Source organism: Pongo pygmaeus, chromosome X (genome assembly GCF_028885625.2).
Source record: "Pongo pygmaeus isolate AG05252 chromosome X, NHGRI_mPonPyg2-v2.0_pri, whole genome shotgun sequence".
Lineage (NCBI taxonomy): Eukaryota > Metazoa > Chordata > Mammalia > Primates > Hominidae > Pongo > Pongo pygmaeus.
In genome coordinates, this window is record NC_072396.2 from 50,034,255 (window position 1) to 50,059,407 (window position 25,153).

Sequence of the window (25,153 nt, forward strand, 5' to 3'; positions counted from 1 at the left end):
TTTCCAGCTTCCAGAACTGTGAGAGAAACTTATGTTGTTTAAACCACCCAGTCTATGATATTTTGTTACAGTAGTTCTAAATGAATAAGACAGGAAATAAAGCTGCTATGAATATTTGTAAGACAAGGCTGTGTAAATGTATGCTTTCTTTTAGATAAATACGCAGGAGTGGAATGGCTGGCTCATATGTGTACGCTTAATTTTTAAAGACACTACCAAACTGTTTTCTAAAGTTGCAGGCCGGGCGCAGGTGGCTCACGCCTGTAATCCCAGCACTTTGGGAGGCCAAGGCGGGCCTCGCCTGTAATCCCAGCACTTTAGGGAGTTCGAGACCAGCCTGACTAACATGAAGAAACCCTGTCTCTACTAAAAATACAAAATTAGGGGGGCGTGGTGGTGCATGCCTGTAATCCCAGCTACTCAGGAGGCTGAGTCAGGAGAATCACTTGAACCCGGGAGGCAGAGGTTGCAGTGAGCCGAGATCGTGCCATTGCACTTCAGCCTGGGGAACAAGAGCGAAACCCTGTCTCTAAATAAATAAATAAAGTTGCAATATCATTTTACATTTCCACCGGCGGTATACGAGTTCCATTTCCTCCATATCTTCAGCAACAGTTGATATTGTCAGGCTTTTAAATTCTAACTAGGACCTTCAGTTAACAGAGTGCGGCGCCTGCAGCAGAGTGAGGCCAAGCACTCCTCCTGGCTCCTACAGCCAGGCCTCCTTGCTGGCCTCCAGGTAGATCACAGCGCGGATCCGGGAGCCAGGCACGGGACCCGCCAGCCTCAGCCTCCAGGGCCTGGGCGGGCCGCCAGGTGAGCGCGCCCCAGAGCTCAAAATTCGTAGCTGGCTGCCCTGCGTCCACCCGGCGGACTACTGGCCATGGAGCCGCGCACAGGGGACGCCGCGGACCCTAGGGGGAGCAGAGGAGGTACAGGGATTGGGGTCGTTGGGGAAGGACAGGGCGAGTCGCCACCACCCTCGTCCCGCCTGTCTGCTCCACACCTTTTCCTTCTGACAGGTGGTAAACAGAGCGGCTCTGGCGCCCAAGTGGCGGTGGCAGGGGGCAGGGGCCCAGCGATGGAGGCTGGGCTGGAGGTTCCCTACCCACACCCACACATGAGCAAAAGGGCCGCGCACCAGACCAGGGGAGGGGCTCTCAGGAGTCTCCAGGGAGATGTGCAGATGTGCGGGGAGGGGTCTGCCCGTGGTCACTGGGGACACCTGGGCACTCAGGGTCTGTAGTGAGCTGGGGGGAGGGGAGCTGGGGGCCCCTGGGGACCTGTGGAGGGGGACTCTGGAGGTATGTGGGCCATGGGGGGAACGGGCCCTCTGAGGGAATTCATGGGGGTAGCAGGGGTTGCCTAGGATACTTAGACGGGGAATTGGGCGTTCCGGGGCTACGGGGTCAGGCCGTGTTCTCCCAGGATATCTGGGGAAACGGGGTCCCCTGAGATATTGCGGGCGAAGAGTTGGGCATCCAGGGTGATTAGGGGGCAGTCAAGGACCTCACGGGGTGTTCGGAGGTGTCCAGGACTATTACAGTCAAACAGCGATCTCCAGGGACACCGTGGGAGCAAGCGGGGGTGCACCGGCTACCCGCGACGGTCGGGGATCGCGTGAGAGGGGAGGGACAGCAGTGACCTCCGAAACTATCGAGGGAGTGGCCAGGGGTCGCCGGGTATCCTGAGGGGCATTTCTAGGTCTTCGGGCGTCCAGAAGCATGGGGGTTGGCCGAGGCCGAGGGTCGGCGTTGACCTGTCCCCTCTTGCGCGCAGGCCGCGGCCCCTCCCCGCTCGCGGGCCCTAGCGCCCGGCAGCTCCTGGCGCGGCTGGACGCGCGCCCCCTGGCGGCGCGAGCTGCGGTCGACGTGGCAGCGCTAGTACGCAGGGCGGGCGCCACATTGCGCCTGCGCCGGAAGGAGGGTGCGTGACTGGCGCAGGGCCTCCGCTGGGGGAGGGTTCGGAGAGGAGCTGGGTTCAGTGGGGCAGGCCTGGGGGGTCAGCAGCTACTGCCCTGTTTTGGGTGGGGCCAAGGGGCGCGACTTGGGGGGGCGGGGATCGGAGGGTGCTTCGAGTGGGAGGAGCCTTGGGGTTATTCTAGCATATTCCTTGAGGGTTATCGCAGTAGGCGAGGGCTAGATTAGATGAGAGTGCGGAACTGGATCCCCGTTCTGGCGGCGGCCCCTTTTGATGAGGGTCCTTTTTGAGGAGGCAGGGGCTGGAGAGTGCTTAGGGGGCGAGCACGCAGCGAAGGGGCAGGCCTGAAATGTGAGTCACGGGGGGGTGGAGCCTATAGCCCATGGGGGCGGGGCTTGAGATGTCAGGAATGGGATGAGGGTTAGAGGCTAATTAGAGGGCATGCTATGGAAGGTTCAGGAGCCAAATTTTGGAGTAGCATTCTCCAGGGTGGGCCGAATGGTGTTATTTGAGGGATGTGTTCTGCGTGTTATTAGAGAGAGATAGGAAGGCCTGGGAGATTATTCACATGGCTGAGCCCAGGATTGTTTATTAAGAAGGTGGGGTCAGAACAGTTATTTGTTTGGGCTGAGAGCCTTTAAGATTACTTGAGGGGATGGTGCGTAAATGGTGGGCCAGTTTGTGTATGAGCTGCAGGGGCGAGGCAAGTAGATGAGGCTAGAATGTTAACTCAGGGAACAGGTCCTAGGTAGTTTCCATGGCATGTCCCCCCACAGCCCTCTCCACCGCTTTTATCTCCCAGCTGTTAGCGTGCTGGACTCTGCGGACATAGAGGTCACAGACAGTCGCCTGCCTCATGCCACTATTGTGGATCACCGGCCCCAGGTACCATCTCATCCTTCTATCGGAGGCCACCTGCCTCAGGGCAAACTATGTACACCTGTGTCCTTTATTCCAGCACCGTTGGTTAGAGACATGTAACGCGCCTCCCCAAGTGATCCAGGGTAAGGCACGTAGTGCTCCGAAGCCATCTCAGGCCTCTGGTTATTTCTCTGTGGAGCTGGTCCGCGGTTACGCAGGCTTTGGCCTCACCTTAGGTGGGGGCCGGGATGTAGCTGGGGACACTCCGCTGGCCGTGCGCGGGCTGCTGAAGGATGGCCCAGCACAGCGCTGTGGTCGTTTGGAGGTGAGCCCTGAAGCCCCTTCCACTGGTAGGTGCTATCCCTGCCTTTGTTGGGGTGCTCTCCTTTTGCCTTTCCAAAACGACTCCATTGCACTCTTCCAGGTCGGGGACCTCGTGCTCCACATCAACGGAGAGTCAACGCAGGGCCTCACCCATGCCCAGGCTGTGGAACGGATCCGAGCTGGAGGCCCCCAGCTCCACCTGGTTATTCGTCGGCCTCTGGAGACCCACCCTGGCAAGCCTCGAGGGGTGGGAGAGCCCCAAAAAGGAGTTGGTGGGTTTCCCAGGGGAGAGAAGTCAGAGTTCAGTGAGGAGAAGGGAGAGGTTCACAGAGTGGAGAAGCTGAGATTCTGGGTGGGAAGGGTTTGGTGGTCTCTGTGGGGAGGGTCTGCAAGAGGTCATGGTATTCTCACAAGTAGGGGCAGGGAGGGGCATAGGGTCACAGGATAGGAATAACGCAGGGGCAGGGAGGGGTGTCAGTCCCGAGGATAGGAATTTCAGAGGGTCGGTTTTCCAGGTACTGGGGGGAGAGAAGGGAAGGGGTCTAGGATAAAAGCAAGTGTTTGGAAGGAAGGGTCTTAATTCTCAGAGGGGAAGGCAGAGTGGATCTTAGCCGGGGGAAAATGGGATGGGGATCCAGAGGGTAGGGGGTCTAGTTCTGAAAAACAAAGGGTCGGTGGTTTGGGAGTCAACGGAGGTGGGATGAGAGAGGAGAGAGCAGGGGATCCTAGATGAGAGGGGTTTGATTTCCTTTGGAGATTGTGGGAAATGATTTCTGAAGGGCATGTTGTGGATCCAGGAGGGGAGGGGTCTCGGTAAAGGAGGTGTCGGGGTTGTGAGGAGTGGTGCCGATCCCAGAAAGCCTCGAGGGGAGATTTCTCTAAGGGCCAGGGTCTCATCTCCCGCAGCCTTTGGGTTCTGCTGTCCACCCTCAACCAAAGGCCTGGATTTCCCTTCCCTACTTCACCACCCAATCTAATCCGTAGTCCCGTCATGGCCAGATCGCAGCCCAGATCCTGGAGGGCCGGAGGTAACGGGGTCTCGCAGCAGCAGCACTTCCCTAGTTCAGCACCCTTCATCCCGGACGACGCTCAAGAAGACCCGGGGCAGCCCGGAGCCTAGTCCAGAGGCGGCCGCCGATGGCCCCACGGTTTCTCCTCCTGAGCGCCGCGCTGAGGATCCCAACGACCAGATCCCGGGTTCCCCGGGGCCCTGGCTAGTGCCCAGCGAGGAACGGCTCTCGCGGGCCCTAGGGGTCCGGGGGGCAGCGCAGCTCGCTCAGGAGATGGCAGCCGGAAGGCGGAGGCACTGAGCCTACCTCTGACAGCGCGGGGCTCACTAGTTACCGCCCAACCTGGATCCGGCGCGTGTGGCCGCCGGGCACTTGGCACCTCCCCGAGAGCTTCCACTTGGTTTGGTCCCCCCACCGGCTGCGCAGTGGCTCTGCCCACACTCCCCTCGCAGCGTCAGTGGTACGACCCTTCCAGCCGGCTAGCCTGCGCTTCTGGTTCTGGGAGGGGGAGGTAATAAAATGGTTCGATCCGGTCTTGACTTGCCAGGCGCTCGAGGCGGGGTGGGGCTGCCCAGGCCACTCTGTAAAGGAGCAGGTGGGTCGATCCTGCTTGAGTAATCGCTGACGAGCTTCGCGCTGCTGCTTTCCTGCTTGCACATGTATCTTTGCTTCTGCCGGTCCTCAGCCCGGCGTGCTTTCTTTTTCTCTTCGCCGTCTCCTGCTCCTCTCCTTATTCATTAATTTCACCTTTTTGGAGGTGTACAGGGTCTCACACATAAATTATTGTGCATGGCATGGAGAATGCAGAGGTAAGCCTGTCGTGGCGGGACTGCACCAGTGTATCCACAGTCCTGTCTCAGAATCATACAGACCCTCAGCTGACGTCGGGATAGCAAGGCTAGAAGCCTAGAAGCAGGGCAGCTTCCTTCGCCAGAGGCCTGCGGTCTCCCACTTCCGGCCTAGTCTGCCAGCTTTTGCTGGCACGTAGGCTACCACTCTCCGGGCACCGGCTGGGGCCCTGGAGCCCCCTTTGGGGCGGAGTGGGGAACGTGTGAGTCAGCGCCCCTGGACGGGCCGGGCTAAAAAAGGCTGTTAGAACCTTTGGGCCGTGCCCCCATTTTCCGTAAATGGTGAAGAACTGCAGCCGGGCTTGTGTGCACACGCCACACACTGGGCGTTCCCGGCACGGGAGAGGCCCAGAGTTTCCTTCACCCTGGGAACAGAGCCCCACAGCCAGGGCTTATATGGCCAGCGGGACTCCAACCGGGGTAGCCGCGAGGAAGGCGCTGGCAGAGGACAGAAATGTCCAGTCACTTCCGCTGTCACCACATCCTGAGCACTCGGCCCCATCCCCCCCCAGGAGGGAAGCTGTGGTCTGACGGAATGGGCAACTTTCGCCCCTGTGGGGAGGGGACGGGAAAGGAAGAAAGAATTTAAAGGACCGGAGTGCGAGAGTCCAGGTGGCCTTGGAGAGGAAAGAGGAACGGTGAAGACAAGCTGCGAAAGCTGGGAGCTGGAGGGTGAAGAGGTGAACACTTGAGTGGTTAGAGCTGTAGATAGACATTGTGGGGAAGTGTGCCAGGGTGGCTTCCAGCTACCCCTGACTTAGAGCCTGGTGGAGGTGTGGTTCTTCAAAAGTCAGCAAAGGGCTCAAGAGCCCCAGTCCTATAAATACAGTCACACCCAGGAGACTAATAATAGTAAACCCAGCCACCATGTACTTAGTTTTATCCCTGCTACTGGCTTTATTGCAATATTTATTTTCATCTACAATAGTTGCACATCTACTCAACTGTCCAAATATGTCCATTTCGCAGAGGAGGAGAGTGAAGCCCAGGGAGTGCAGATAGCTAGAGAGAGGAGGGTCAAAGCAAGATTTAATCAAGGCCTGATTCCCAAGTCTGTCCTCTTAATTTCACCTGCATTGACAAGTATTAATTGAACCTCAACTGTATACATTGCACTGTGCTAGGTACTGTGGAAATGCTGGAGGAACAAGACATGAAATTTCTGTCTTTGTGTAGCTGATGTATGTAATGAGGGTAGACAGATGTCAGACAAAAAAGACAAGAAAATGAATAAATAAAAACCCAGGCCAGGAGTGGTGGCTCACGCCTGTAATCCCAGCACTTTGGGAGGCCGAGGCTGGTGGATCACGAGGTCAAGAGTTCAAGAGCAGCCTGGCCAAGGTGGTGAAACCCCGTCTCTACTGAAAATACACAAATTAGCCGGGTGTGGTAGCAGGTGCCTGTAATCACAGCTACTCGGGAGGCTGAGGCAGAGAATTTTTTGAACCCAGGAGATGGAGGTTGCAGTGAGCCAAGATCGCACCACTGCACTCCAGCCTGGGTGACAGAGCGAGAATCAGTCTCAAAAAAAAAAAAAAAAAAAAAAAAAAAAAAATTTCAGGCCAGACATGGTGGTTTGTGCCTGTAATCCCAGTACTTTGGGAGGCGGAGGCGGGTGGATTGTCTGAGCCTACAAGTTTGATACCAGCCTGGGCAACATAGACCTCGTCTCTACAAAAAGTTTAAAAATTAGCTGGGAGTGGTGGCTCATGCCTGTAGTCCAAACTACTTGGGACACTGAGGTGGGAGGATCACTTGAGCCTGGGGGATCAAGGCTGCAGTGAGCCATGATTGCACCATTCCACTCTAGCTGGAGTGACAGTGAGACCTTATCTCCAAAAAAAAAAAAAAGGCCGGGCACGTGGCTCACATCTGTAATCCCAACACTTTGGGAGGCCAAGGCAGGCGGATCACTTGAGGTCAGGAGTTCGAGACCAGTCTGACCAACATGGAGAAACCCCATCTCTACTAAAAATACAAAATTAGCCTGGTGTGGTGGCACATGCCTGTAATCTCAGCTAGTCAGGAGGCTGAGACAGGAGAATCACTTGAACCTGGGAGGTGGAGGTTGCGGTGAGCCAAGACTGTGCCATTGTACTCCAGCCTGGGCAACAAGAGCGAAACTCCTTCTCAAAAAAAAAAAAAAAAAAAAAAAAGACAATTTCAGAGAGAAGTGAGAGTCATGAAGTTATGAAGCTAGCAAAAGGAGGTTACATTGTGGGAGATGATGGTGAGCTTCTGGCCTCTTTGAAGACATAACTCTTGAGCTGCAACCTGAATGACTAGAAGCCAGGTATATGAAACACTGAGCTAAGAGCATTGACAGCAGGGGGAATAGCAAGTGCAAAGATGTTGAAGCGGAGCCAGGTTCGTCTTGTTTCAGAAATTCAGACGTGTCCTCACAGAGTTGGAAAGCACATACTTATCACTGGGAAAAGTATGTTTCATCCCTTCCACTATTCACTCACTCTTCCGGCAACTGGGGCTGAAAGAGGGGAGCTCTTTCCTTAGTTTTGAGGGGCCCTGTGTTGTCAGAGAGAGCAGGCAGGCCCTTGGGTTGAATCCTCCTGGCCATCCAGTTATGATTCTCCCCCACTTCAAATGAGATGAGAATAAAAACAACTTCTAGTCTGGAGAGTGTGTCCCTCAGGGTACCTCTGGGATCCTGATCCCAGGAGACCAGATGCATGTCTTAGATGCAGAAATTAAGGCTGAGCTGGGGGAAATTACTTGCTCAAAATAACACACTTAGCCAGGCGCAGTGGCTCACGCCTGTAATCTCAGCACTTTGGGAGGCCAAGGCGGGAGGATTGCTTGAGGTCAGGAGTTCAAGACCAGCCTGAGCAACATAACAAGACCTTGTTTCTACTAAAAAATAAATAAATACAAACAAAGTGTCTACAAATGTCACCCAGCCTTGCACCCCAGGAGCCATCCATTCATCTTGCCAATCCCCCAGAAATAAACTTTCCTATTCCTCATGTACGATTGTGCTGACTGGCCCCTCTTTTCAGAACCAGGAAACTGAGGCCCAACATTTAGAGCCAGGACTTCCTTGGGATTGCAGAACACAGAATCAGACCTTGGGCTCTCTGGGCTCTAACAGTATTCCAAAATATGTTTTTTTAAAATAGAGACAAGCTCCACTACGTTGCCCAGGCTGGTCTCAAACTCTTGAGCTGAAGTGATTCTCCTGCCTCGGCCTCCCAAAGTGCTAGGATTACAGGCATGAGCCACTGCTCCTGGCCTTGGGCTCTAACACTAGAAACAGTGCTTGCCCTATTTCTGAGCAAGTCAATGCTCACCAACCCCTGTTCTCACACAGCCTTTACACTGGCAGGGTCTTATTTCTCATCACTGCTCAGAGGTTTATTCCACTGTCCACAATCCATTATCCAAAAACAAAAAGCTCTGGAAACTGATGGTTTTCCCACAAGATAGGCACTATTTGGTTACAAAACTTGACCTGATCTAACGAGGAACAATTTTCTTTCTTCCTTTCTTTTTTTGGAGACAGGGTCTTGCTCTGTTGCCCAGGCAGGAGTGCAGTGGTCTGATCATGGTTCACTGCAGCCTTGAACTCCTGGGCTCAAGCAGTCCTCCCACCTCAGCCTCCCGAGTAGTTGGGATTACAGGCACCCGCCACCATGCCTGGGCTAATTTTTTTCTTTTTTCTTTTTTCTTTTTTTTTTGTTTTTTTGAGATGGAGTCTTGCTCTGTCGCCCAGGCTGGAGTGCAGTGGCGCAATCTTGGCTCACTACAACCTCCACCTCCCAGGTTCAAGCGATTCTCCTGCCTCAGCCTCCTGACTAGCTGGGATTATAGGTGTGCGCCACCACACCCGGATCATTTTTTGTGTATTTTTAGTAGTGACGGGGTTTCACCATGTTGGTCAGGCTGGTCTCGAACTCCTGACCTCGTGATCTGCCCGCCTCGGCCTCCCAAACTGCTGGGATTACAGGCTTGAGCCACCGCGTCTGGCAGCCTGGGCTAATTTTTAAAATTATTTGTAGAGATGAGGTCTCACTACGTTGCGGAGGTTGATCTCCAACTTTTGGGCTCAAGCGATCCTCCCACCTGAGCCTCTCAGAGTGTTGGGATTACTGGCATGAGCCACTGTACCCAGCCGAGGAACACTTTTCAATCCTTACCCAGTTATTGTGAACGTTCATACCTGTTCTTGAAGAAATACCGTTTTTGTTGTTGTTGTTGTTGTTGTTTTTGAGACGTAGTTTCGCTCTTGTTGCCCAGACTGGAGTGCAATGGCATGATCTTGGCTCACCGCAACCTCTGCCTCCTGGGTTCAAGCGATTCTGCTGCCTCAGCCTTCCGAGTAGCTGGGATTACAGGCATACGTCACCATGCCCGGCTAATTTTTGTATTTTTAGTAGAGACGGCGTTTCTCCATGTTGGTCAGGCTGGTCTCGAACTCCCGACCTCAGGTGATCCACCCGCCTCTTCCTCCCAGTGTTGGGATTACAGGCGTGAGCCACCGCGCCTGGCTCTTTTTTTTTTTTTTTTAACGCGGCAGCTCCAAACCCCACTGAGAGTATATGCACGGGAAAACTTTCTGAAATCAAAAATATTCTGAATTCTGGCAACATACTGGGCCCCAAGTCTTTCGGATTTAACTCTGCCTCGGCTGTTTTATTCAGTTAAGGAAACTGAGTCACTCCATCCCAAAGCCAGATTCCCGCGGTTCTAAGCTGAAGCTGTCTCGGGTGCATTTGCATTCCAAAAAGGCGAAGGGTCTCGCTATTACTGCTTCTGGTACCTGGAGCTGCCAAGCACCCAGGCGATGGGGCGCCCCGGGGGATATGCGCCAGGCTGGGAGTATCCCTGGGGGGCGGGGCGAGGGGGCTTCCGGGGCGGCAGCCACCTGGCCAGGCTCCGGCCCCGCCCGCGTCAGCTCTGCGCGGTGATTCACTCCCTCCTTCGCCCCGGGGCCCCCTTCCCGGCCAGACGGCGGGCAAGACAGCTGGGTGTACAGCGTCCTCGAAACCACGAGCAAGCTTGCAGATCCTCCGAGGCACCAGGGACTCCAGCCCATGCCATGTCGGATTCTGAGCGCCTCTCGGCCCCTGGCTGCTGGGCCGCCTGCACCAACTTCTCGCGCACTCGAAAGGGAATCCTCCTGTTTGCTGAGATTGTGAGCGTTCTGGGGCAGGCGCGTGGGCAAAAGCGGGATGGGGTGGCTGGACCATGCGGAACTGGATGGTCCGGGTGAGGCAGGCACTTGGCCGGGGCGCTCGGCAGTGGGGTGCAGGTGGGTGGGTTCACGGTGGAGGCCCGAAACCCGGGGCGCAGGGCGAGTCGGTGGGGTTTGACGAAGGTTGTTGAGATCTGGTGGTCTCCGGGGTGAAGCAAGGAGCCTATAACGCATACGGAGGGCTACGTGGGGACAGCCTGCGTGAACTCATCAGTGGACGCATCGAAGGGGTCCCAGGGTGCTGGGAAGTGGGGGCCTCCTGTGGCAGGGCGTGGCGCGGCCTGGGCACAGTAGGGCGGGCTGGCAGCGCGCCCAGGGGCAGGGCCTGTTGGGGTGGGGGCCCCCCCGCGCTAGTCCCGCGGTGTAGAGCGCCCCGCCTTCGCCAGTTCTTCCTCGCCCTTCTGAGGCCGGGCGGGATGTCCTTAGCTTTTCGGGGTTTCCACCCTTCTCAAAGTGGGCGCCGCCTTTGAGTCACTTGTAAAAGGGGTGCGGCGCCTTTAACGGAGTCCTGCCTCTCTGGTGTCACTCTCACCGCTTCCCAAAGGGGTTGCTGGGGGAACCGCGTGTTCCGCCCCGGTCAAGGCCACAAAGCTGGCGTCAGCGGGGCTCACAAAACACCTGGCAGCGCCACTCCCCTCAGGCTGCCTATATCCTAGAAGGGAAAAGGGGAGGAAACTGAGGCACCCAACTCTACTCCTTACTTGTTGGGTGACTCTGGCCAAGCCATTAAACCTCTCTGTGCCTCAGTTTTCTCATCTATAAATTAGAAAGAGTAATAATAGTACCCAGAGCTTTAGATTGTCGTGATGATTGAATTTGGAACACAGTGAGCACATAAAAAGTGTTTAGCTATTATTGTATGTCATTTCCCCAGCCCTCGTAGGCATCCGAGTATGGGACCCCCAATTTAAACCAATCTCCTCAGCCCTGGTTGCTGATTGAGGTCCCCTTTCCCATGTCACCCTTCCAGATATTATGCCTGGTGATCCTGATCTGCTTCAGTGCCTCCACACCAGGCTACTCCTCCCTGTCGGTGATTGAGATGATCCTTGCTGCTATTTTCTTTGTTGTCTACATGTGTGACCTGCACACCAAGATACCATTCATCAACTGGCCCTGGAGTGTGAGAAGGGGTCCACAATGGCAAGGCCAGGGAGGGGTCTGGGCAGTTAGGATTGTCGGGGAACTGTGGTTGCTGACTTCCCTCTTCTCCTCCCTACACCTCACAGGATTTCCTCCGAACCCTCATAGCGGCAATCCTCTACCTGATCACCTCCATTGTTGTCCTTGTTGAGAGAGGAAACCACTCCAAAATCGTCGCAGGGGTAAAGGCCGTGGGAGCAGCTCTGAAGCAGAAAGGGAAGGGTTTGAGGAGCCAGGGACCATTTCTGCCTTTGCTGGCAGAAATCGTGTGACCCACAGCAAGTCACACTTGTCCTCAGGGCATGGAGGAAAGTCTGGCCCAGGACTTGGTTTTGCCTCCCAAGGTCTTCATTTGCTGTGAAGGGCAGTCCCTTGTCAGACACAAGGACCTTGGTGAGAGGTACAAACAGGCAGCCCCTTTGTCAACACACTACCATCTGCAAGAACTTTGTCCCAAATGTAGTAGGAATAGGGGCCAGGCGCAGTGGCTCATGCCTGTATTCCCAGCACTTTGGGAGGCTGAGGATGAGGCAGGCAGATCACTTGAGGTCAGGAGTTCAAGACCAGCCTGGCCAACATGGCGAAACCCCATCTCTACTAAAAATACAAAAATTAGCCGGGTGTGGTGGTGGGCGTCTGTAGTCCCAGCTACTCAGGAGGCTGAGGCAGGAGAATCACTTGAACCCAGAAGACAAAGGTTGCAGTGAGCCAAGATCATGCCACTGCACTCCAGCCTCAGTGACAGATGGGTGACAGAGTGATACTGTGTCTCAAAAAAAAAAAAAGTATGAATTGAATTGTGCCCCCTACGAGTAGGGCCACAGTGTGGCCTTCCTGTGTTGAGAGGTATAGGAGGAGGGAGAGTGGGGTAGGATGCACTCTCTTGGCCTTTCCCTGGGGTTCTTTGGCTTACCAACCCAGGGCTTGAGTCCCATCCTGCACGAGGCAGGTGCTGGAGGTGGTGGATACAAGAAGATAAGAGACTGAGTAACCTGACCGCCTAATCTAAACCCCCTCACTCCTATCCTGCCCCCCAGGTACTGGGCCTAATCGCTACGTGCCTCTTTGGCTATGATGCCTATGTCACCTTCCCCCTTCGGCAGCCAAGACATACAGCAGCCCCCACTGGTAAGTGTGTGTGTGTGTGTTGGTTGGGGGTAAGGGGGTTGCTGAGAGGGCAGAGGAGAAAAGGAAAGGGATCTCTTAAAGGCATGAATGCCAACTCTGGTCTCGTATTGGTACTTGCGGCTTTTGTACCAATAGGTACCATAAGCTTCGGTATTCTTGTGTGTAAAATGTTCATGGACTTTGGATCTTGTTTTAAAAAATGGGCATGTAGATTCAGCTAATGCTTTCTCTCTTTTCCTCACCTGCAGACCCCGCAGATGGCCCGGTGTAGGCGAACTCCCCTCATTTCTCTCTGCAATCTGCAAATAACTCCTCCATTGAAATAACTCCTCCCCACCCCAACAACAACATTCCCAGCCCCACCCCCTCATTGAGGTAAAAGTGCCTTTATTGGGAGACTTTTGTCTTCCAGCCTGCCAATCAACCCTCCTGGGTGTGGCCACCATATGCCTGTGCCTAGGTCCTCCTTCTGCACGATCCAATAGGAGACACCAGTTCTGACTGAACCATGCCCCCACCTAAGTCACAAAATGAGGGAAGTGGGGAGTTAGATTTCAGAGTCCAGGCCCTAGGTTGGGACCCACTCCAAATAATCTCCTCGGTGTGGGTGGTGGTTCTATAGAGGGATAAATGAATAATAAACATTGTTAAAATATACGATAATGAATAAAGTAATCCTTTCATCAAATGTGGGTAAATTTCAAGCATCAGGAGGGGGAAATGGAGTGGAAACAGCTGGGGCAAGGAGGCAAAGAAGCCAGGCCTGTTTGACAACAAATGTTAAATTACTTCAATAATACAAACGAGAGGCCCGGTGCGGTGGCTCATGCCTGTAATCCCAGTCCTTTGGGAGGCTGCGGGAGGATTGCTTGAGCCCAGGAGTTCTAGACCAGCCTGGGCAACATGGCAAAACCCCATCTCTACCAAAAAATTAAAAAATTAGCTGGGAATGCTGACACGAGCCTGGAGTCCCAGCTACTTGGGAGGCTGAGGTGGGAGGATAGCTTGAGCCCAAAACTTTTGAGGCTGCAGTGAGCCCTGATCACACCACTGCACTCCAGCCTGGGCAATAGAGCAGACCATGTCTCTAAAACAGAAACAAAAATAGAAACAAACAGATAAAGGAGGGAGGAAGAGGATTTATGACTTAGGTTGTGGGGGCGGGGCGTGGGGGTGAGGGGCATGGGCCTCATCATCTACTCTGACTGGAGAATGGAGCCCCCTCCAGGACGGCCTGCCTTCAAGCCACGATGCAGTTCTTGTCTCGGGCCTGACGAGGCATCCCTGGGCGAGAGTCCCTGGGGAGCGATAAAGATGGGGAATTGAAGGTCTCCGTTGCAGTGTCCTGAGCAGGCATGGGCCTGCACAAATGCGGGGGCAGAGGGATGCGCTCTCCTAGGAAGAAGCCATCATCCTCTGAGGATTCAGAACTGGAACTGGAGGGCGAGCTGGAGCAAGATTCCGAGTCTGACCCTGATCCCGCGTCACATTGATAGTGGCGACGTCTGCTTAGGTGGCAGTGATGATGGTGATGGTGATTATGACGGTGGCGGCGACGGCTGGGGGCCCTGGGTGGGGGACTGCGTGGCCTGCAGCGCTGGGCCGGGGGTGCACTCAGGGTCCGGCGCGGACCTCCTTCAGACACCAGAGGGTCGCGGAAGCTGACGCGTGGGGTGCTCTGGCGACTGAAGGCACTATCATCTGGGCGCAGGTTAGGCTGGCGGGGGGACTCTGGGGGCGGCTCGGGGGCACTGCGGAGCCCCAGTTCCGGCATGGAGTGGCGGTGGGGAGCCCCTCTCAGAAAGCGGGAGGGCTCCTCGGGGCCTGCAGCTGTTAAGGGGGAGACAGAGTGACTCCTTGTATTTGCCCTCCCACTGGCCCCCTCCTAAGAGGAGGCCAGCGGAAGGGCCTTCTTTCCTCCACTAAGACTGGGAAAGTGGGGGCAGGGGTCGGAGAATGGCAGGGAGGTGGGAAGTCTGGGAAGTGTGAGGCCTGGAGCAGGCTCTGGGTGTTGAGAGGGTTGGAAGGAAGAACACGGAGCAAGATGGGACTGGTGTGGAGGGCGTGGCCAGGGCACGGGGCGTGGCCAGGGCACCGGGGGTGGCTTCGGATGGAAGCGGTGTGGCATAGGCTGGAGTAGATTTGGTTTGCGATAAAAGGGGTGGGGCCTGACTGCAGAGGATGAAGGATGACCGGCTGGAGAAGAGGAAGAGGAACTTGGGGTCAAGCAGAGACAAGTTGAGGTAGGGGACCAGCCCTGTATTGACAGGGTGGAACCAGGGTTCACGAGGCGGGTGTAGTTTGGGATGGAAACCAGGCCTGGACTGGTGTGGGGAAGGAGGATGAGCTGAGAAATGGGCGGGGCCCAGGGATGCAGCAGGTGAAGGGACTGGGCGAGTCAATAAGGAAGGGCCAGGGCTGAGGCAGGGGCAAGGACGTAGGGGTGACTGGGCTGTGGCTGGGTGTGGCTAGAGGGTTAGCTCACCTGGCGCTAACTCTGTGCTGGTGCCTTTGGTGGTGGTCTCTGATGCCTCCTCCACAGCAGAGAAAGAGGCTGTGGAGACTGCAAGTGGGGCTGTGACAGTGCCGGCACTCCAGCTGCGGCGGCCCCGCCCTGGAGCTGTGGGCTCGGACCCAAGGCTGCAGGCTCGAGAGCAGAAGATTAGGCCTCGGCGTGGCAGGAATGGGCGGCCCAGCAGGGCCCGCCCACAGCGACTACAGCAGAAGCAACGGTCTGAGGCATGCCAGTGCTGGCCCTCGTAAGCCATCTGGCCTTGGTCCAGGCCTGTGGGGAACGACGAGGGGGAAAAACTGAGGCAGAACCCCCAGGCGTAACCCCACCCCTCGTGAACGAGTCCCTTCTCAAGAAGAGGTGGGGAATCCGAGGCAGGGCACCCCTGGGTGCCTTCCTCCCTCCTCCAGAATGGGGCCCTTTTGGAGAAGGTAGGAAACAGGTTTTGGTTCTCTCCTGGAGACTGGCTGGTGAACCTCTCTCTCACTCCTCCCTTTCTTTCCCAGGGTGCTCTCTCCCAGAGCGGGGTGGGCATTGGACTCTAAGATTCGGGCCAGGCTTAGACATTAAGGGGTGGCTCCAGCTGGAAGGAGAATGGAAGGCTGGGCCTGAAGAGGAGGCCTGGCTGGTAGGGGCAGGGCTTAACAGGTGGGGAGTGGCCCTGTTGAGAAAGGAGTGGTTCTCAGAGGGTAGGGTGTAGCTAGAAGCTAGGCCTGACTTAGGCTGATACAGGAGAGTGGAGGAGAACGGGGCACAGCTTAGGGTGGTGGAGGCTAGGAGTAGGGCGAGCCCTGGGGCTGGAATTAGAGCACCCTCTGGAGGTGGGTGTAGACATGTGGTGGTGGCCTAGCATTGTGTAGGTGGGGTTTAGAAAGCATGGCATAGTGGGGACATTGGGAGTGGGACTTGCAACCAAGCGTACAGGTCTATGGTGTTGGGGCTGGACAAAGTACAGGGCGCAATGGAGGATGGGGCCTGGAGGACAGGAGGAGTCCTGGTGGGGTAGGACTGTGGCCCAGCTGTCCATCCATCCCTCTGTCCAGTCCCACAGCATTCACCCACCGATGTGCTCCCCACAGCCATCACAGTACTCCGCATGGCGGGCCTCATAGCAGGCGCAGCAGTGGGGGCGGCTCTGACGCATGACATAGCGCTGCCCTCCTAGCGAAGCTTCACACTCAAAGCAGCAGAAGTGATCCATGTGCCAGTGGCGGCCCTCAGCCTCCGTGCACTCAGGGGAGAAGATGATCTGGAGGGTGCAGGCCATCTGTGGCTGTCAGATGAGCCTGCTCCTGGCCCTGCCCACCCTCCACTCCCACCCCTGGGCAGGGAGGCCCAAACCTCGTCACAGGCTTGGCAGCGTGGACGCAGGCATTCGGCATGGTGACGCCCGCAGTAGACCTTGCCAGCATGGTAGAAGTAGATGAGGTCAACCAGCAGTTCCTGGCACGTGGTGCACACGAAGCACTGTGGGTGCCAGCAGGCACCCAGGCCTGCACGGCTGGCAAACACTGCGATGTCCCCACCTCCAATCTGCTTCCCGCACTGCCATGAGACAAGCACCAAGATGGTTACCATCACTGTCACCAAGATGGTCAGATGGATGGGGTCAGCCAAAGTATGTTACACTTGGGCCTTTCCCACAGTGAAACTTTGTGATCGGCCCCATCCACGGGGTAACTTTGACACAGGCCCTGCCTATACCAGGGATGGGGTTGGGCGGTACCTTAGAGACTGACCCTGCTCATGAGGGAAGCTGTAGAGACAGGCCCTACCCATAGTGGGTGGTCTTACAGGCAAGCCTCCCTCATCGGGGTGGGGAAGACAGACAGGCCAGGCCTAGTGGGGGAAACCACAGAGATAGTCTCCACCCAATGGGACCTTAGCAATAGATCTCACCTAACAGTAGGATCTAAGGACAGGCCCTGCCCACCACTGGGCCCTGCAGACAGGCCCTGCCACTGTGGGTCAGCTCTTGAGGACAAATTCAGACCACAGGAGGACCAAAGAGATAGCCCATGCCCCGCTGCACAGAGCGGGAGAAAAACACACTAAGGCCTCCTTACAGACAAACCCCACACGACAGTGGGATCGATGGGACAGGTCCCTGTCCACCAGGGGTTGCCTTAGAGACAGTCCCTGCCCAACGGTGAGATGTGAGGAACAGACCCCGCCCACAAGAGGGGACCCTTGAGACACCTCACTGGGGCTTAAGTGGCAGGCCTCATCTTCCCAGTGCTTGGAAGATGTGTCCTGCTCCCCAGGGCTTGAAGCAGAGGCACTGCTCACTCGCTGAGGCCCTCCACGGCTCACCTCCTCACAGATGGCCCCAGTGATGGTCACCGGGAAGATGCGCACGATGCCACGCCCCAGATTCTCCCGCTTCCGCTGCTGGCTAAAGGCTCGGAGCTCTTTCTTTTCCTCCTCTTCCAGTGCTGTGCAGTAATGTGCCTGGGAGGAGAAGGCATCTCCTAGGCTCCTCCCTTGATGCCTGTCCCTGCCCCTCTTCCAGACTTCATCCATGCCCCGAAAGTTTACTTCTAGGTCTTTCTATAGATGGTGCCTCCTGCCTGAAGTAACCACCTCTTCTTCCAAGGCCCAGCTGTGGTTTTGCCAAGGAATGTCCCCTGATGACCCCTGCCTGTCTGGATCACTCACCTCAGATCAGCTCACCTTTCCTCCTCTGACCCTGCCCTGCATTGGCCCAGGCTGTGCGCTGTGCCTGGCATGCCCTTCCTGTCTTCTCTCTCCTCACCTCACTGTCGTGTGGGGGCAGCTGGTGCAGCAGCTGCTTGATCCTGTATTTCTCCCCAGGACTGTTGACATAGGGGACTTTGTCCTCTGGGAGGCAGCTGAAAAATTGATATACCTGGGAGGACATAGGAGTGGGAGAAAACAACTGAAATGAGAGGTGAGTTGGGATGAGTGAGATGGCAGGTCCCCATTTCTCTGAGAAAATGAAAGGCATTAGGAGGGACCTTCTGACTCCCCCATCTCTCCTTCCTAAAGGCAGATCATTTCCCTCAGCTCCAGCTCCCACACACGCTGAGGGTTCCTGCATGTCTTGACCTCACTTCCTCCTCCAGCTGCTGATCCCCTTTTTTTTTTTGAGATGGAGTCTCGCTCTGTTGCCCAAGCTGGAGTGGCGCGATGTAGGCTCACTGCAACCTCCGCCTCCTGGGTTCAAGCGATTCTCCTGCCTCAGCCTCCTGAGTAGCTGGGATTACAGGCACACCACCATGCCCAGCTAATTTTGTATTTTTAGTAGAGACAGGGTTTCACCATGTTGGCCAGGCTGGTCTCGAACTCCTGACCTCAAGTGATCCGCCTGCCTCAGCCTCCCAAAGTGCTGGGATTACAGGCATGAGCCACCGCGCCTGGTCTACTGATCCACTTTTCTTTTTCCCTTTACAGGAAAATTCCTCAAAAAGTTATGAGCACTTGTGTTCACTCCACTTCCTGTCCTTCTAATCTCTCTTGAGCCTACTTGAGGCAGCCTTCTGCTCCCATCCCTCTTCCAAAGCTGTCAAGGTCATCGATGACTTCCCCATTGTTAAAATCATTGTTCAGGTCTCAGTCGTCATCAGACTTGATGATGGTAGCACTGCACCAAGCTGACCACTGTCTCTTCCTGGAAACACTTTCTTCCCTTGGCTTCCAGGACACCACACAGTCCAGGTTTTCCTTCCACCTTATTGGCTGCTCCTTCTTTGTCCCTGTTTTGGCTCCTCTTCAACTAGCTGACCCCTAAATGCAGGAGGATCCTAGGACTCAGCTCTTGGTCCTCTTGCCTCTGTCTACATTCAATTTCTTGGGAATTACATTCAACCTTATGGCTGTAAATATCATCTACTTGGCTGGCTAATGTGTCACCTCCAGCCTGTGACACATAATGACAAACACATACGTCCAGCTCTGTAACTTATCCCTTGAGTTCCAGGCAATGTGGCTATTTAGATGTCTAACAGGCATCTCAAACTCCAGATGGCCAGAACCAAACTTATGCTCTTACACCTCAAACTCGCTCCTGTCTTGGCCTCTCCCACATCAGTTAATCTACCTATCCTCAGGGTCATCTTTCACTCCTCTTTCTCCCACCCCCACAAGCAAAGCCTCTGAGCGCTACTTCCAAAATATAGGCTGGGCGCTGTGGCTCACACCTGTAATCCCAGCACTTTAGGAGGCCCAGAGGGGAAGATAGCTTGAGCCCAGGAGTCCAAGACCACTCTGGGCAACATGGCAAAACCCCTTCTCTACAAAAAATACAAAAATCATCCAGGCGTGATGATGCGTGCCTGTAGTCCCAGCTACTTGGGAGGCTGAGGTGGGAGGATCACTTGAGCTCAGGAAGTTGAGGCTGCAGTGAGCTGTGATTGAGCCACTGAACTCCAACATGGGAGACAGAGTGAGACCCTGTCTCTCTCTCTCTCTCTCTCTATATATATATATATATATACACACACACACACACATATATACATACATATATATATAAAATAATTATTATTTATTAAATGGAATTTCACTCTTGTTGCCCAGGCTGGAGTGCAATGGCATGATCTGGGCTCATCGAAACCTCCGCCTCCCGGGTTCAAGTGCTTCTCCTGCTTCAGCCTTCCGAGTAGCTGGGATTACAGGCATGCGCCACCACGCCTGGCTATTTTTTTTGTATTTTTAGTAGAGATGGGGTTTCTCCATGTTGGTCAGGCTGGTCTCGAACTCCCGACCTCAGTTGATCTGCCCGCCTAGGCCTCCCAAAGTGGTGGAATTACAGGCATGAACCACTGCACCCAGCCTTTTTTTTTTTTTTTTTTGAGACGCAGTCTTGCTCTGTCGCCCAGGCTGGAGTGCAGTGGCGCAATCTCAGCTCACTGCAACCTCTGCCTCCTGGGTTCAAGGAATTCTCGTGGCTCAGCCTCCCGAGTAGCTGGGATTACAGACATTTGCCACCATGCCAGACTAATTTTTGTATTTTTAGTAGAGATGGGGTTTCACTATGTTGGCCAGGCTGGTCTCAAACTCCTGACCTCAAGTGATCCACTCGCCTCGGCCTCCCAAAGTGCTGGGATTACAGGTGTGAGCCACCATGCCGGCCTCTCTGTCTGTCTGTCTCTCTCTCCATATATATATAACTCCTTGCACTGCCAGTGCCATCATCATCAGGTTCCTCACTGGTCTCCTGATTCCATCCTTATTCCTCCAGGCTGTCCTCTGCTGACAACCCTCTTGCGACTTTCCCTTCATTCACAGCCAAAGTCCTCTCCATAGCCCCTGCCACATCTCTGACCTCACCTCCAGCTGGTCTCCCCCTTGCTCACTCTGCGCCAGCAGCACTGGCCTTGCCATCCCTTACATATGCCAAGCACACGTCTGCCTCAGGGCCTTGGCATTAGCTATGCCCTTTGCCTGTGTGAATTACTGTAACCTCAGATATCTGCATGGCTCACTTCTCACCTCCTTTTGGGCAGCTCAACCATTAAATTCTCACAGAGGCTTATTCTGGGCACCCTATTTACAATTCTAGCATCTCTCTCCCTTCCTCCCTCCCTCCCTCTCTCTTTCTTCACCCCACCTTCCTTGCTTTTTAATTCCATAGCCCTTACACCATCTGACATATATTTACAGGTTTGCTTATTGGGTGTTCCTCCTTTCCAGAATCTACCCTCCGCCTGGGCAGATTTTTTGTTTTTTTGAGAAGTATCACTCTGTTGCCCAGGCTGGAGTGCAGTGGCATGATCTCAGCTCACTGCAACCTCCGCTTCCTGGGTTCAAACAATTCTCCTGCCTCAGCCTCCTGAGTAGCTAGGATTACAGGTGTGCACCACCACACCCGGCTAACTTCTGTACTTTTAGTAGAGACGGGGTTTTGCCATGTTGGCCAGGTTGGTCTCAAACTCCTGACCTCAAGTAATCCACGCGCCTCAGCCTCCCGAAGTGCTGGGATTACAGGCGTGAGCCACCGTGCTCGTGGGCAGATATGTTATTTTGTGTTTTGCTCATTGCTGTGTCCTCAGTGCCTACAACAGTATCTCACATGCAGTAGGTGCCCCATAACTATGTGTTGAATGACTCAATCAATGAAGTCATGTGGTGAATGAAGTGCTGGGAGGGTAGAATAGGGAGTGGGGCCACGCATGGTGGCTTGCTCTTGTAATCCCAGCACTTTGGGAGGCCGAGGCAGGATCACTTGAGCCCAGGAGTTCAACATCAGCCTGGGCAACATAGGGAGACCCTGTCTCTACAAAAAATTTTAAAAAATAGCCAGGCAGGGTGGCATGCGCCTGCAGTCCCAGCTACAAGGGAGGCTGTGGTGGGCAACAGAGTGAGACCCTGTCTCAAAAACAATCAATCAAAAATAATAGGATTGGGATGAACAGGCCCTGAGGAACTGGTCCCTCAGTCACCCAAGGTATGGGGGGCTGACCACTCCTCCATCACAGAGGGGCCAGAAGGACACTCGGTCTGACTGCACACTCTAGCATAGCCCCAGAAATAGGTTCCCACCTGAGTGTGTGTGTGTGTGTGTGTGTGAGCATTAGTGTGCACCCACTGGACAGCAAGAGTGGAGGGCTGGCCTCTGGTCACCTGCTCCGGCTTAAGGCCTGGGGGCACCCAGGCATACTCCTCCGATGCACAGCCTGAGTCATCGTCGGAGATGGAGTGGCGCTGGAAGTCCGAGATTAGCCGACACATGATGCGTTCCAGGTCCACAGGCACCGCGTGCACTGCGTGCTCCTCCCTCGGGCATTTGCAATGCTGGCAGATCTTTCTGAGGGGGCCGGGGTGGGGGTCAATTACTAAGGGGTTGCCCACCCGAACCCCTCGGCAGCCGAGGTCCAACGGAGGAGCAGGGACATGCAGATTATAACCACCGAAGGGCTGTGAGCGGGGACAGGGATCTGGGTCTGGGGGCGGGGCTGCAGGAGGTGGGCCTATGAGCCAGGGTGTGGCTGGGCTGTGAGCCAGAGGACAGGTCGTGGGGAGTGGGATGCTTTGTGGGGGAACTTTCACTAGACACAGGCATCTAACCTGTGGTGAGGCTCTGAACTTGTGGGCTCTGAGCCTGTGGGTAGGGCCTGAGTCTGGGGGCTGTAGGCTCTGTCTATTGGGTGCAGGGCTCCAGCAGGAGGATAGGACGCTGGGCCTGGGAGAGTAGGTCTGAGTCTAAGAGGGGTGCTGGAGGCCAGAGGGCGGCGCTCAGAGTTAGGGACGAAGAATCTCCCTAGGGATGCGACTCAGCGGCTACGGGAGAACACTTCTGGGGGCGGGGCTGCGTAGTGGGTGGAGCTCTCCTGGGAATGGACTTTGGGGAATGAGTCAGGGGGCGGGGCTCTGAATCTGAGCCTGAGGCTCTTTTCCCAACTGAGATCCCTCTGTAGGCGGAGCTCAAGCGTAGGGGCGTGGCCTAAGGCTCCTGGATTACCCCCGAAGGCGGAGCTCTGAAAAAGGCGAGGCCCTTTAGGGGCGCCACTTACCTCCAGCCGTGGAGCAGGAAGCCGGGGCACTGCTCCCTACAGGAGTTGCAGGGCTGGCCCCGGTCTGGGTGCTCTGCCTCTGGAGGCTGCAGTGGGCGGGGGCAGTTGCAGGGCCGGGTGAGGCGCGGAAGCAGGGAAGGAGAAGTCAACGCCCGCCCCTCCACTTCTTTGCCCGCGACCGCACGCTGGGGCCTGTCTTACCTGGGCAGCGCCGGGCAGGCTGGGACAGCGCCCAGAGTGCGGGGGAGCGGGACACAACCAAGGCAGAGGTGGGGCAGTTGGAGCCACCTCCTTATATGTCCCCTTCTCAGGGAATTCCCCTTCCTAGGCTGGCCTCGGACCCCCCCTCCCCGTCCGCCCCTGGCCTCAGACACCTCCCACCAGCCTTAGATCCCTCCAGGGCTCAAACACCTCCCCTATAATTCATAGTACTCTCCCCACTAGAGCACAGAGCCCCTACTCTGGGCATCCTCTCCCAGGCCTTATCCCGGTTCCCTCTCCATCTACGCCGCCAGCAGCACTCCAGTTCCACAGGGTAGGAGACGAGACCGCATTCTTCCTTGAGATCCCCACGTGAACCCTACCCCTCTCTTCAGAAGCTCAGGAACTCCTCCCCTAAACCCTGGCCTCATGCCCTGATGCCCAAGGAACTGGGGACCCTCCCCAGGATCTCAGGAGGCCCCTGCTCCATTCAGAAACCCCCATCCCAAGAAACCTTGGCCTTTACCCCTCCTATCCTAGGGCTATTTATTCCTTCTCCGGACCATCAAACCCAGACCCCACATTCCCAGGTCAGAGACCCACTCCAAAGGAAGTGAAAGACCCTCCTATCTAAGAAGTCAAAAACTCCCTTGCTCAGGCGGAACTCTGGAAGCCTTGTTCCCCCAAATCCCAGTCTCTTGACCCTCAGCATTTCGGCATCCCAGGAGCGTAGGACTCCATATCTCCGTCCACATTCCTCCAAGGTACTGTGTCCTTTAGAAGCTGAGGAGGTCGGCCAGGCGCAGTGGCTCACGCCTATAATCCCAGTACTTTGGGAGGCCGAGGTGGGTGGATCACCTGAGGTCAGGAGTTCGAGACCAGCCTGGCCAACATGGTGAAACTTGTCTCTACTAAAAATACAAAAATTAGGCAGGCGTGGTGGCGGGCGCCTGTAATCCCAGGTACATGGGAGGCTGAAGCTGGAGAATCGCTTGAACCCAGGAGGCGGAGGTTGCAGTGAGTGAAGATAGCGCCACTGCACTCCAGCCTGGGTGACAGAGACTCAGTCTCAAAAAAAAAAAAAAAAAAAAAAAAAAAAGCAGCAGCTCAGTAGGTTCCTGCTCAACCTAAGGCTGCAAGACCCAGTCCTCTGGCCCTCAGGATTCCCTCCCACAATTCACAAGAGAGGGGTCCCCACCAGGTCCCAGGTGTGCTGATGAAAGTGTGTGGAGAGGTGATTAGGGGGTTTGGGCCACGAGATCTACACCTTCCTCCATCCATTCGCCTCCAGCAGCCCCAGCCCCAGGTCTGGGAATGCAGGGGATGGGATTCCTAGACCCTCTGTGGGGCACCTATTCGCTATGCCTATCCATTACCCCCTCGCCTGGGCCTCAGTTTACCCCCGACCCCCACCGCTGCCCTGACTCCCGCTCACCGCACGCGCAGAGCGGCGCCTCCGGGACCCACGCGCGAACATGGCGCGCCCGGGCAGGGTCAAGCTGGGCCGGGTCAGGCGAATGTAATCCTTGCGACCGTCAGGCCACCGCGCGTCCGGCCTGGGAGCTCGGTTCCGTAAACCTGACACCCTCGTGGGAGGAGCGCGCCCCGCAGGGCCCGCCCCCGGGCATGTGGTCTCTCCGCTGCCACGGCGCCCCCTGCCTAGAGGTGAACTGCACGTAGCCCGGGGTGCCCCGCGGGAAAGGCCCCTGCCCTCCCGCTCCGGGCCGGTGCCGGGCGTCACAAGGCACGACCCCCAGAACCCCGGTGTGCCACGTGGCCTCTCACGGGACCTGGGGCTTGAAGGCTCTGTAGTGGAGGATGGGGAGACTCGGAGGTGGCCAACTGGACTGAGAGGGGTGGCGCGCTAGGGTGCTTGTATTGACGTTTTGTGTCGATTTATTTCGGATGCTTATTTGGGGAGAGAGGTTAAAGACACCTCTTGGCTCCTCCCCACTGGTGAGGTTCCGAGGGTCTCCCCGATGAATGCTGTAACAATGGCCCCCAACCTCACCCGCAGCCCCAGCTGGTGCTCGCTGGGAACCTGGGAACCTGGCCCTAGCCACCAGAGAGCTAGATCTTATACGCACTCCTCCCTTCTCATTCCCCTCTCAGCCAGGCCAGGTTCCAAAACCCTCCTCCCCTCTCTCCCCTCATCCTTATAAGCCTAGCTGTCCAGCCCCGTCCCCCGACCCCAAGTCTTGAGAAGTAGATCTTAAAGCCTTCCCTCCCCCACCCACATTTTTCTCTCTCTAGTTATCCCCTTCCCCAGCTCAGTTCCAGGGCTGGGAGCCTCTCCTTCACGCTCTCAGGCTTGGCTGTGCCTCCGGGCTGGGACGAGGGGGTCCCATGGCCTCAGTCAGAACTCAGTCAGAACCCGGCCATGGTCTCTAATTATGCACGGAGACTGCAGCGGCCAGGCCCTTCATCGCGGGCGCCAGGGACCTCTCCCCGCCCCCCATTACACATGTCCCTGTCACTTCCCGTGGAGTGGAGAGGTAAAAGAGAATAACTAATGAACTAAG

The 25,153-nt window shown here is 55.8% G+C and overlaps 3 protein-coding genes across 13 annotated transcripts; 2 read left to right on the forward strand and 1 right to left on the reverse strand.

Moving 5' to 3' along the window:
- The first annotated feature begins 674 nt into the window (after positions 1–674).
- Positions 675–8,114, forward strand: MAGIX (MAGI family member, X-linked). 9 transcript variants are annotated; one of them, XM_054470679.2, is made up of 6 exons: positions 675–932; positions 1,780–1,926; positions 2,723–2,805; positions 2,879–3,106; positions 3,206–3,377; positions 4,090–8,114. In XM_054470679.2, exons 1-6 carry the CDS (start codon positions 884–886, stop codon positions 4,413–4,415), a joined length of 1,005 nt encoding a protein of 334 aa, XP_054326654.1. In that variant the 5' UTR covers positions 675–883; the 3' UTR covers positions 4,416–8,114. The 9 variants fall into 9 exon arrangements, with proteins under 9 accessions (XP_054326654.1, XP_054326655.1, XP_054326660.1 ...); XM_054470680.2 differs by having other exon boundaries at positions 4,105–8,114; XM_054470685.2 differs by lacking the exon at positions 2,879–3,106.
- Positions 8,115–9,376: 1,262 nt separating this feature from the next.
- On the forward strand, positions 9,377–13,100 carry PLP2 (proteolipid protein 2). Its single transcript, XM_054470691.2, has 5 exons — positions 9,377–10,112; positions 11,143–11,295; positions 11,402–11,497; positions 12,353–12,443; positions 12,692–13,100. Exons 1-5 carry the CDS (start codon positions 9,762–9,764, stop codon positions 12,712–12,714), a joined length of 714 nt encoding a protein of 237 aa, XP_054326666.2. The 5' UTR covers positions 9,377–9,761; the 3' UTR covers positions 12,715–13,100.
- Positions 13,101–13,562: 462 nt separating this feature from the next.
- PRICKLE3 (prickle planar cell polarity protein 3) lies at positions 13,563–24,361 on the reverse strand. 3 transcript variants are annotated; one of them, XM_054470687.2, is made up of 9 exons: positions 24,067–24,361; positions 22,431–22,516; positions 21,541–21,724; positions 17,711–17,824; positions 17,269–17,406; positions 16,297–16,500; positions 16,018–16,204; positions 14,929–15,228; positions 13,563–14,273 (listed from the first exon to the last, which is right to left on the reverse strand). In XM_054470687.2, the coding sequence occupies exons 1-9, from the start codon at positions 24,106–24,108 to the stop codon at positions 13,684–13,686; spliced, it is 1,845 nt and encodes a 614-aa protein (XP_054326662.1). In that variant the 5' UTR covers positions 24,109–24,361; the 3' UTR covers positions 13,563–13,683. The 3 variants fall into 3 exon arrangements, with proteins under 3 accessions (XP_054326662.1, XP_054326665.1, XP_054326664.1); XM_054470690.2 differs by lacking the exon at positions 24,067–24,361 and adding an exon at positions 22,632–24,010; XM_054470689.2 differs by lacking the exon at positions 17,711–17,824 and having other exon boundaries at positions 24,067–24,202.
- Between the last annotated feature and the right edge of the window lie 792 nt (positions 24,362–25,153).

Bases quoted from the DNA above. Each gene is read 5' to 3' on its own strand.
- MAGIX (XM_054470679.2), top strand. From the start codon at position 884: ATGGAGCCGCGCACAGGGGACGCCGCGGACCCTAGGGGGAGCAGAGGA. The intron at 2,806-2,878 runs GTACCATCTCAT...CCTTTATTCCAG, and splicing joins TTGTGGATCACCGGCCCCAG to CACCGTTGGTTAGAGACATG. The intron at 3,378-4,089 runs GTGGGTTTCCCA...TCTAATCCGTAG, and splicing joins AGAGCCCCAAAAAGGAGTTG to TCCCGTCATGGCCAGATCGC.
- PLP2 (XM_054470691.2), top strand. From the start codon at position 9,762: ATGGGGCGCCCCGGGGGATATGCGCCAGGCTGGGAGTATCCCTGGGGG. The intron at 10,113-11,142 runs GTGAGCGTTCTG...TCACCCTTCCAG, and splicing joins TCCTCCTGTTTGCTGAGATT to ATATTATGCCTGGTGATCCT. The intron at 11,296-11,401 runs GTGAGAAGGGGT...TACACCTCACAG, and splicing joins TCATCAACTGGCCCTGGAGT to GATTTCCTCCGAACCCTCAT.
- PRICKLE3 (XM_054470687.2), bottom strand. From the start codon at position 24,108: ATGTTCGCGCGTGGGTCCCGGAGGCGCCGCTCTGCGCGTGCG. The intron at 16,501-17,268 runs GTGAGCCGTGGA...GTCTCATGGCAG, and splicing joins CTGGGGCCATCTGTGAGGAG to TGCGGGAAGCAGATTGGAGG. The intron at 15,229-16,017 runs GTGGGTGAATGC...CGTTCCCCACAG, and splicing joins TGGCTGTGGGGAGCACATCG to GCCTGGACCAAGGCCAGATG.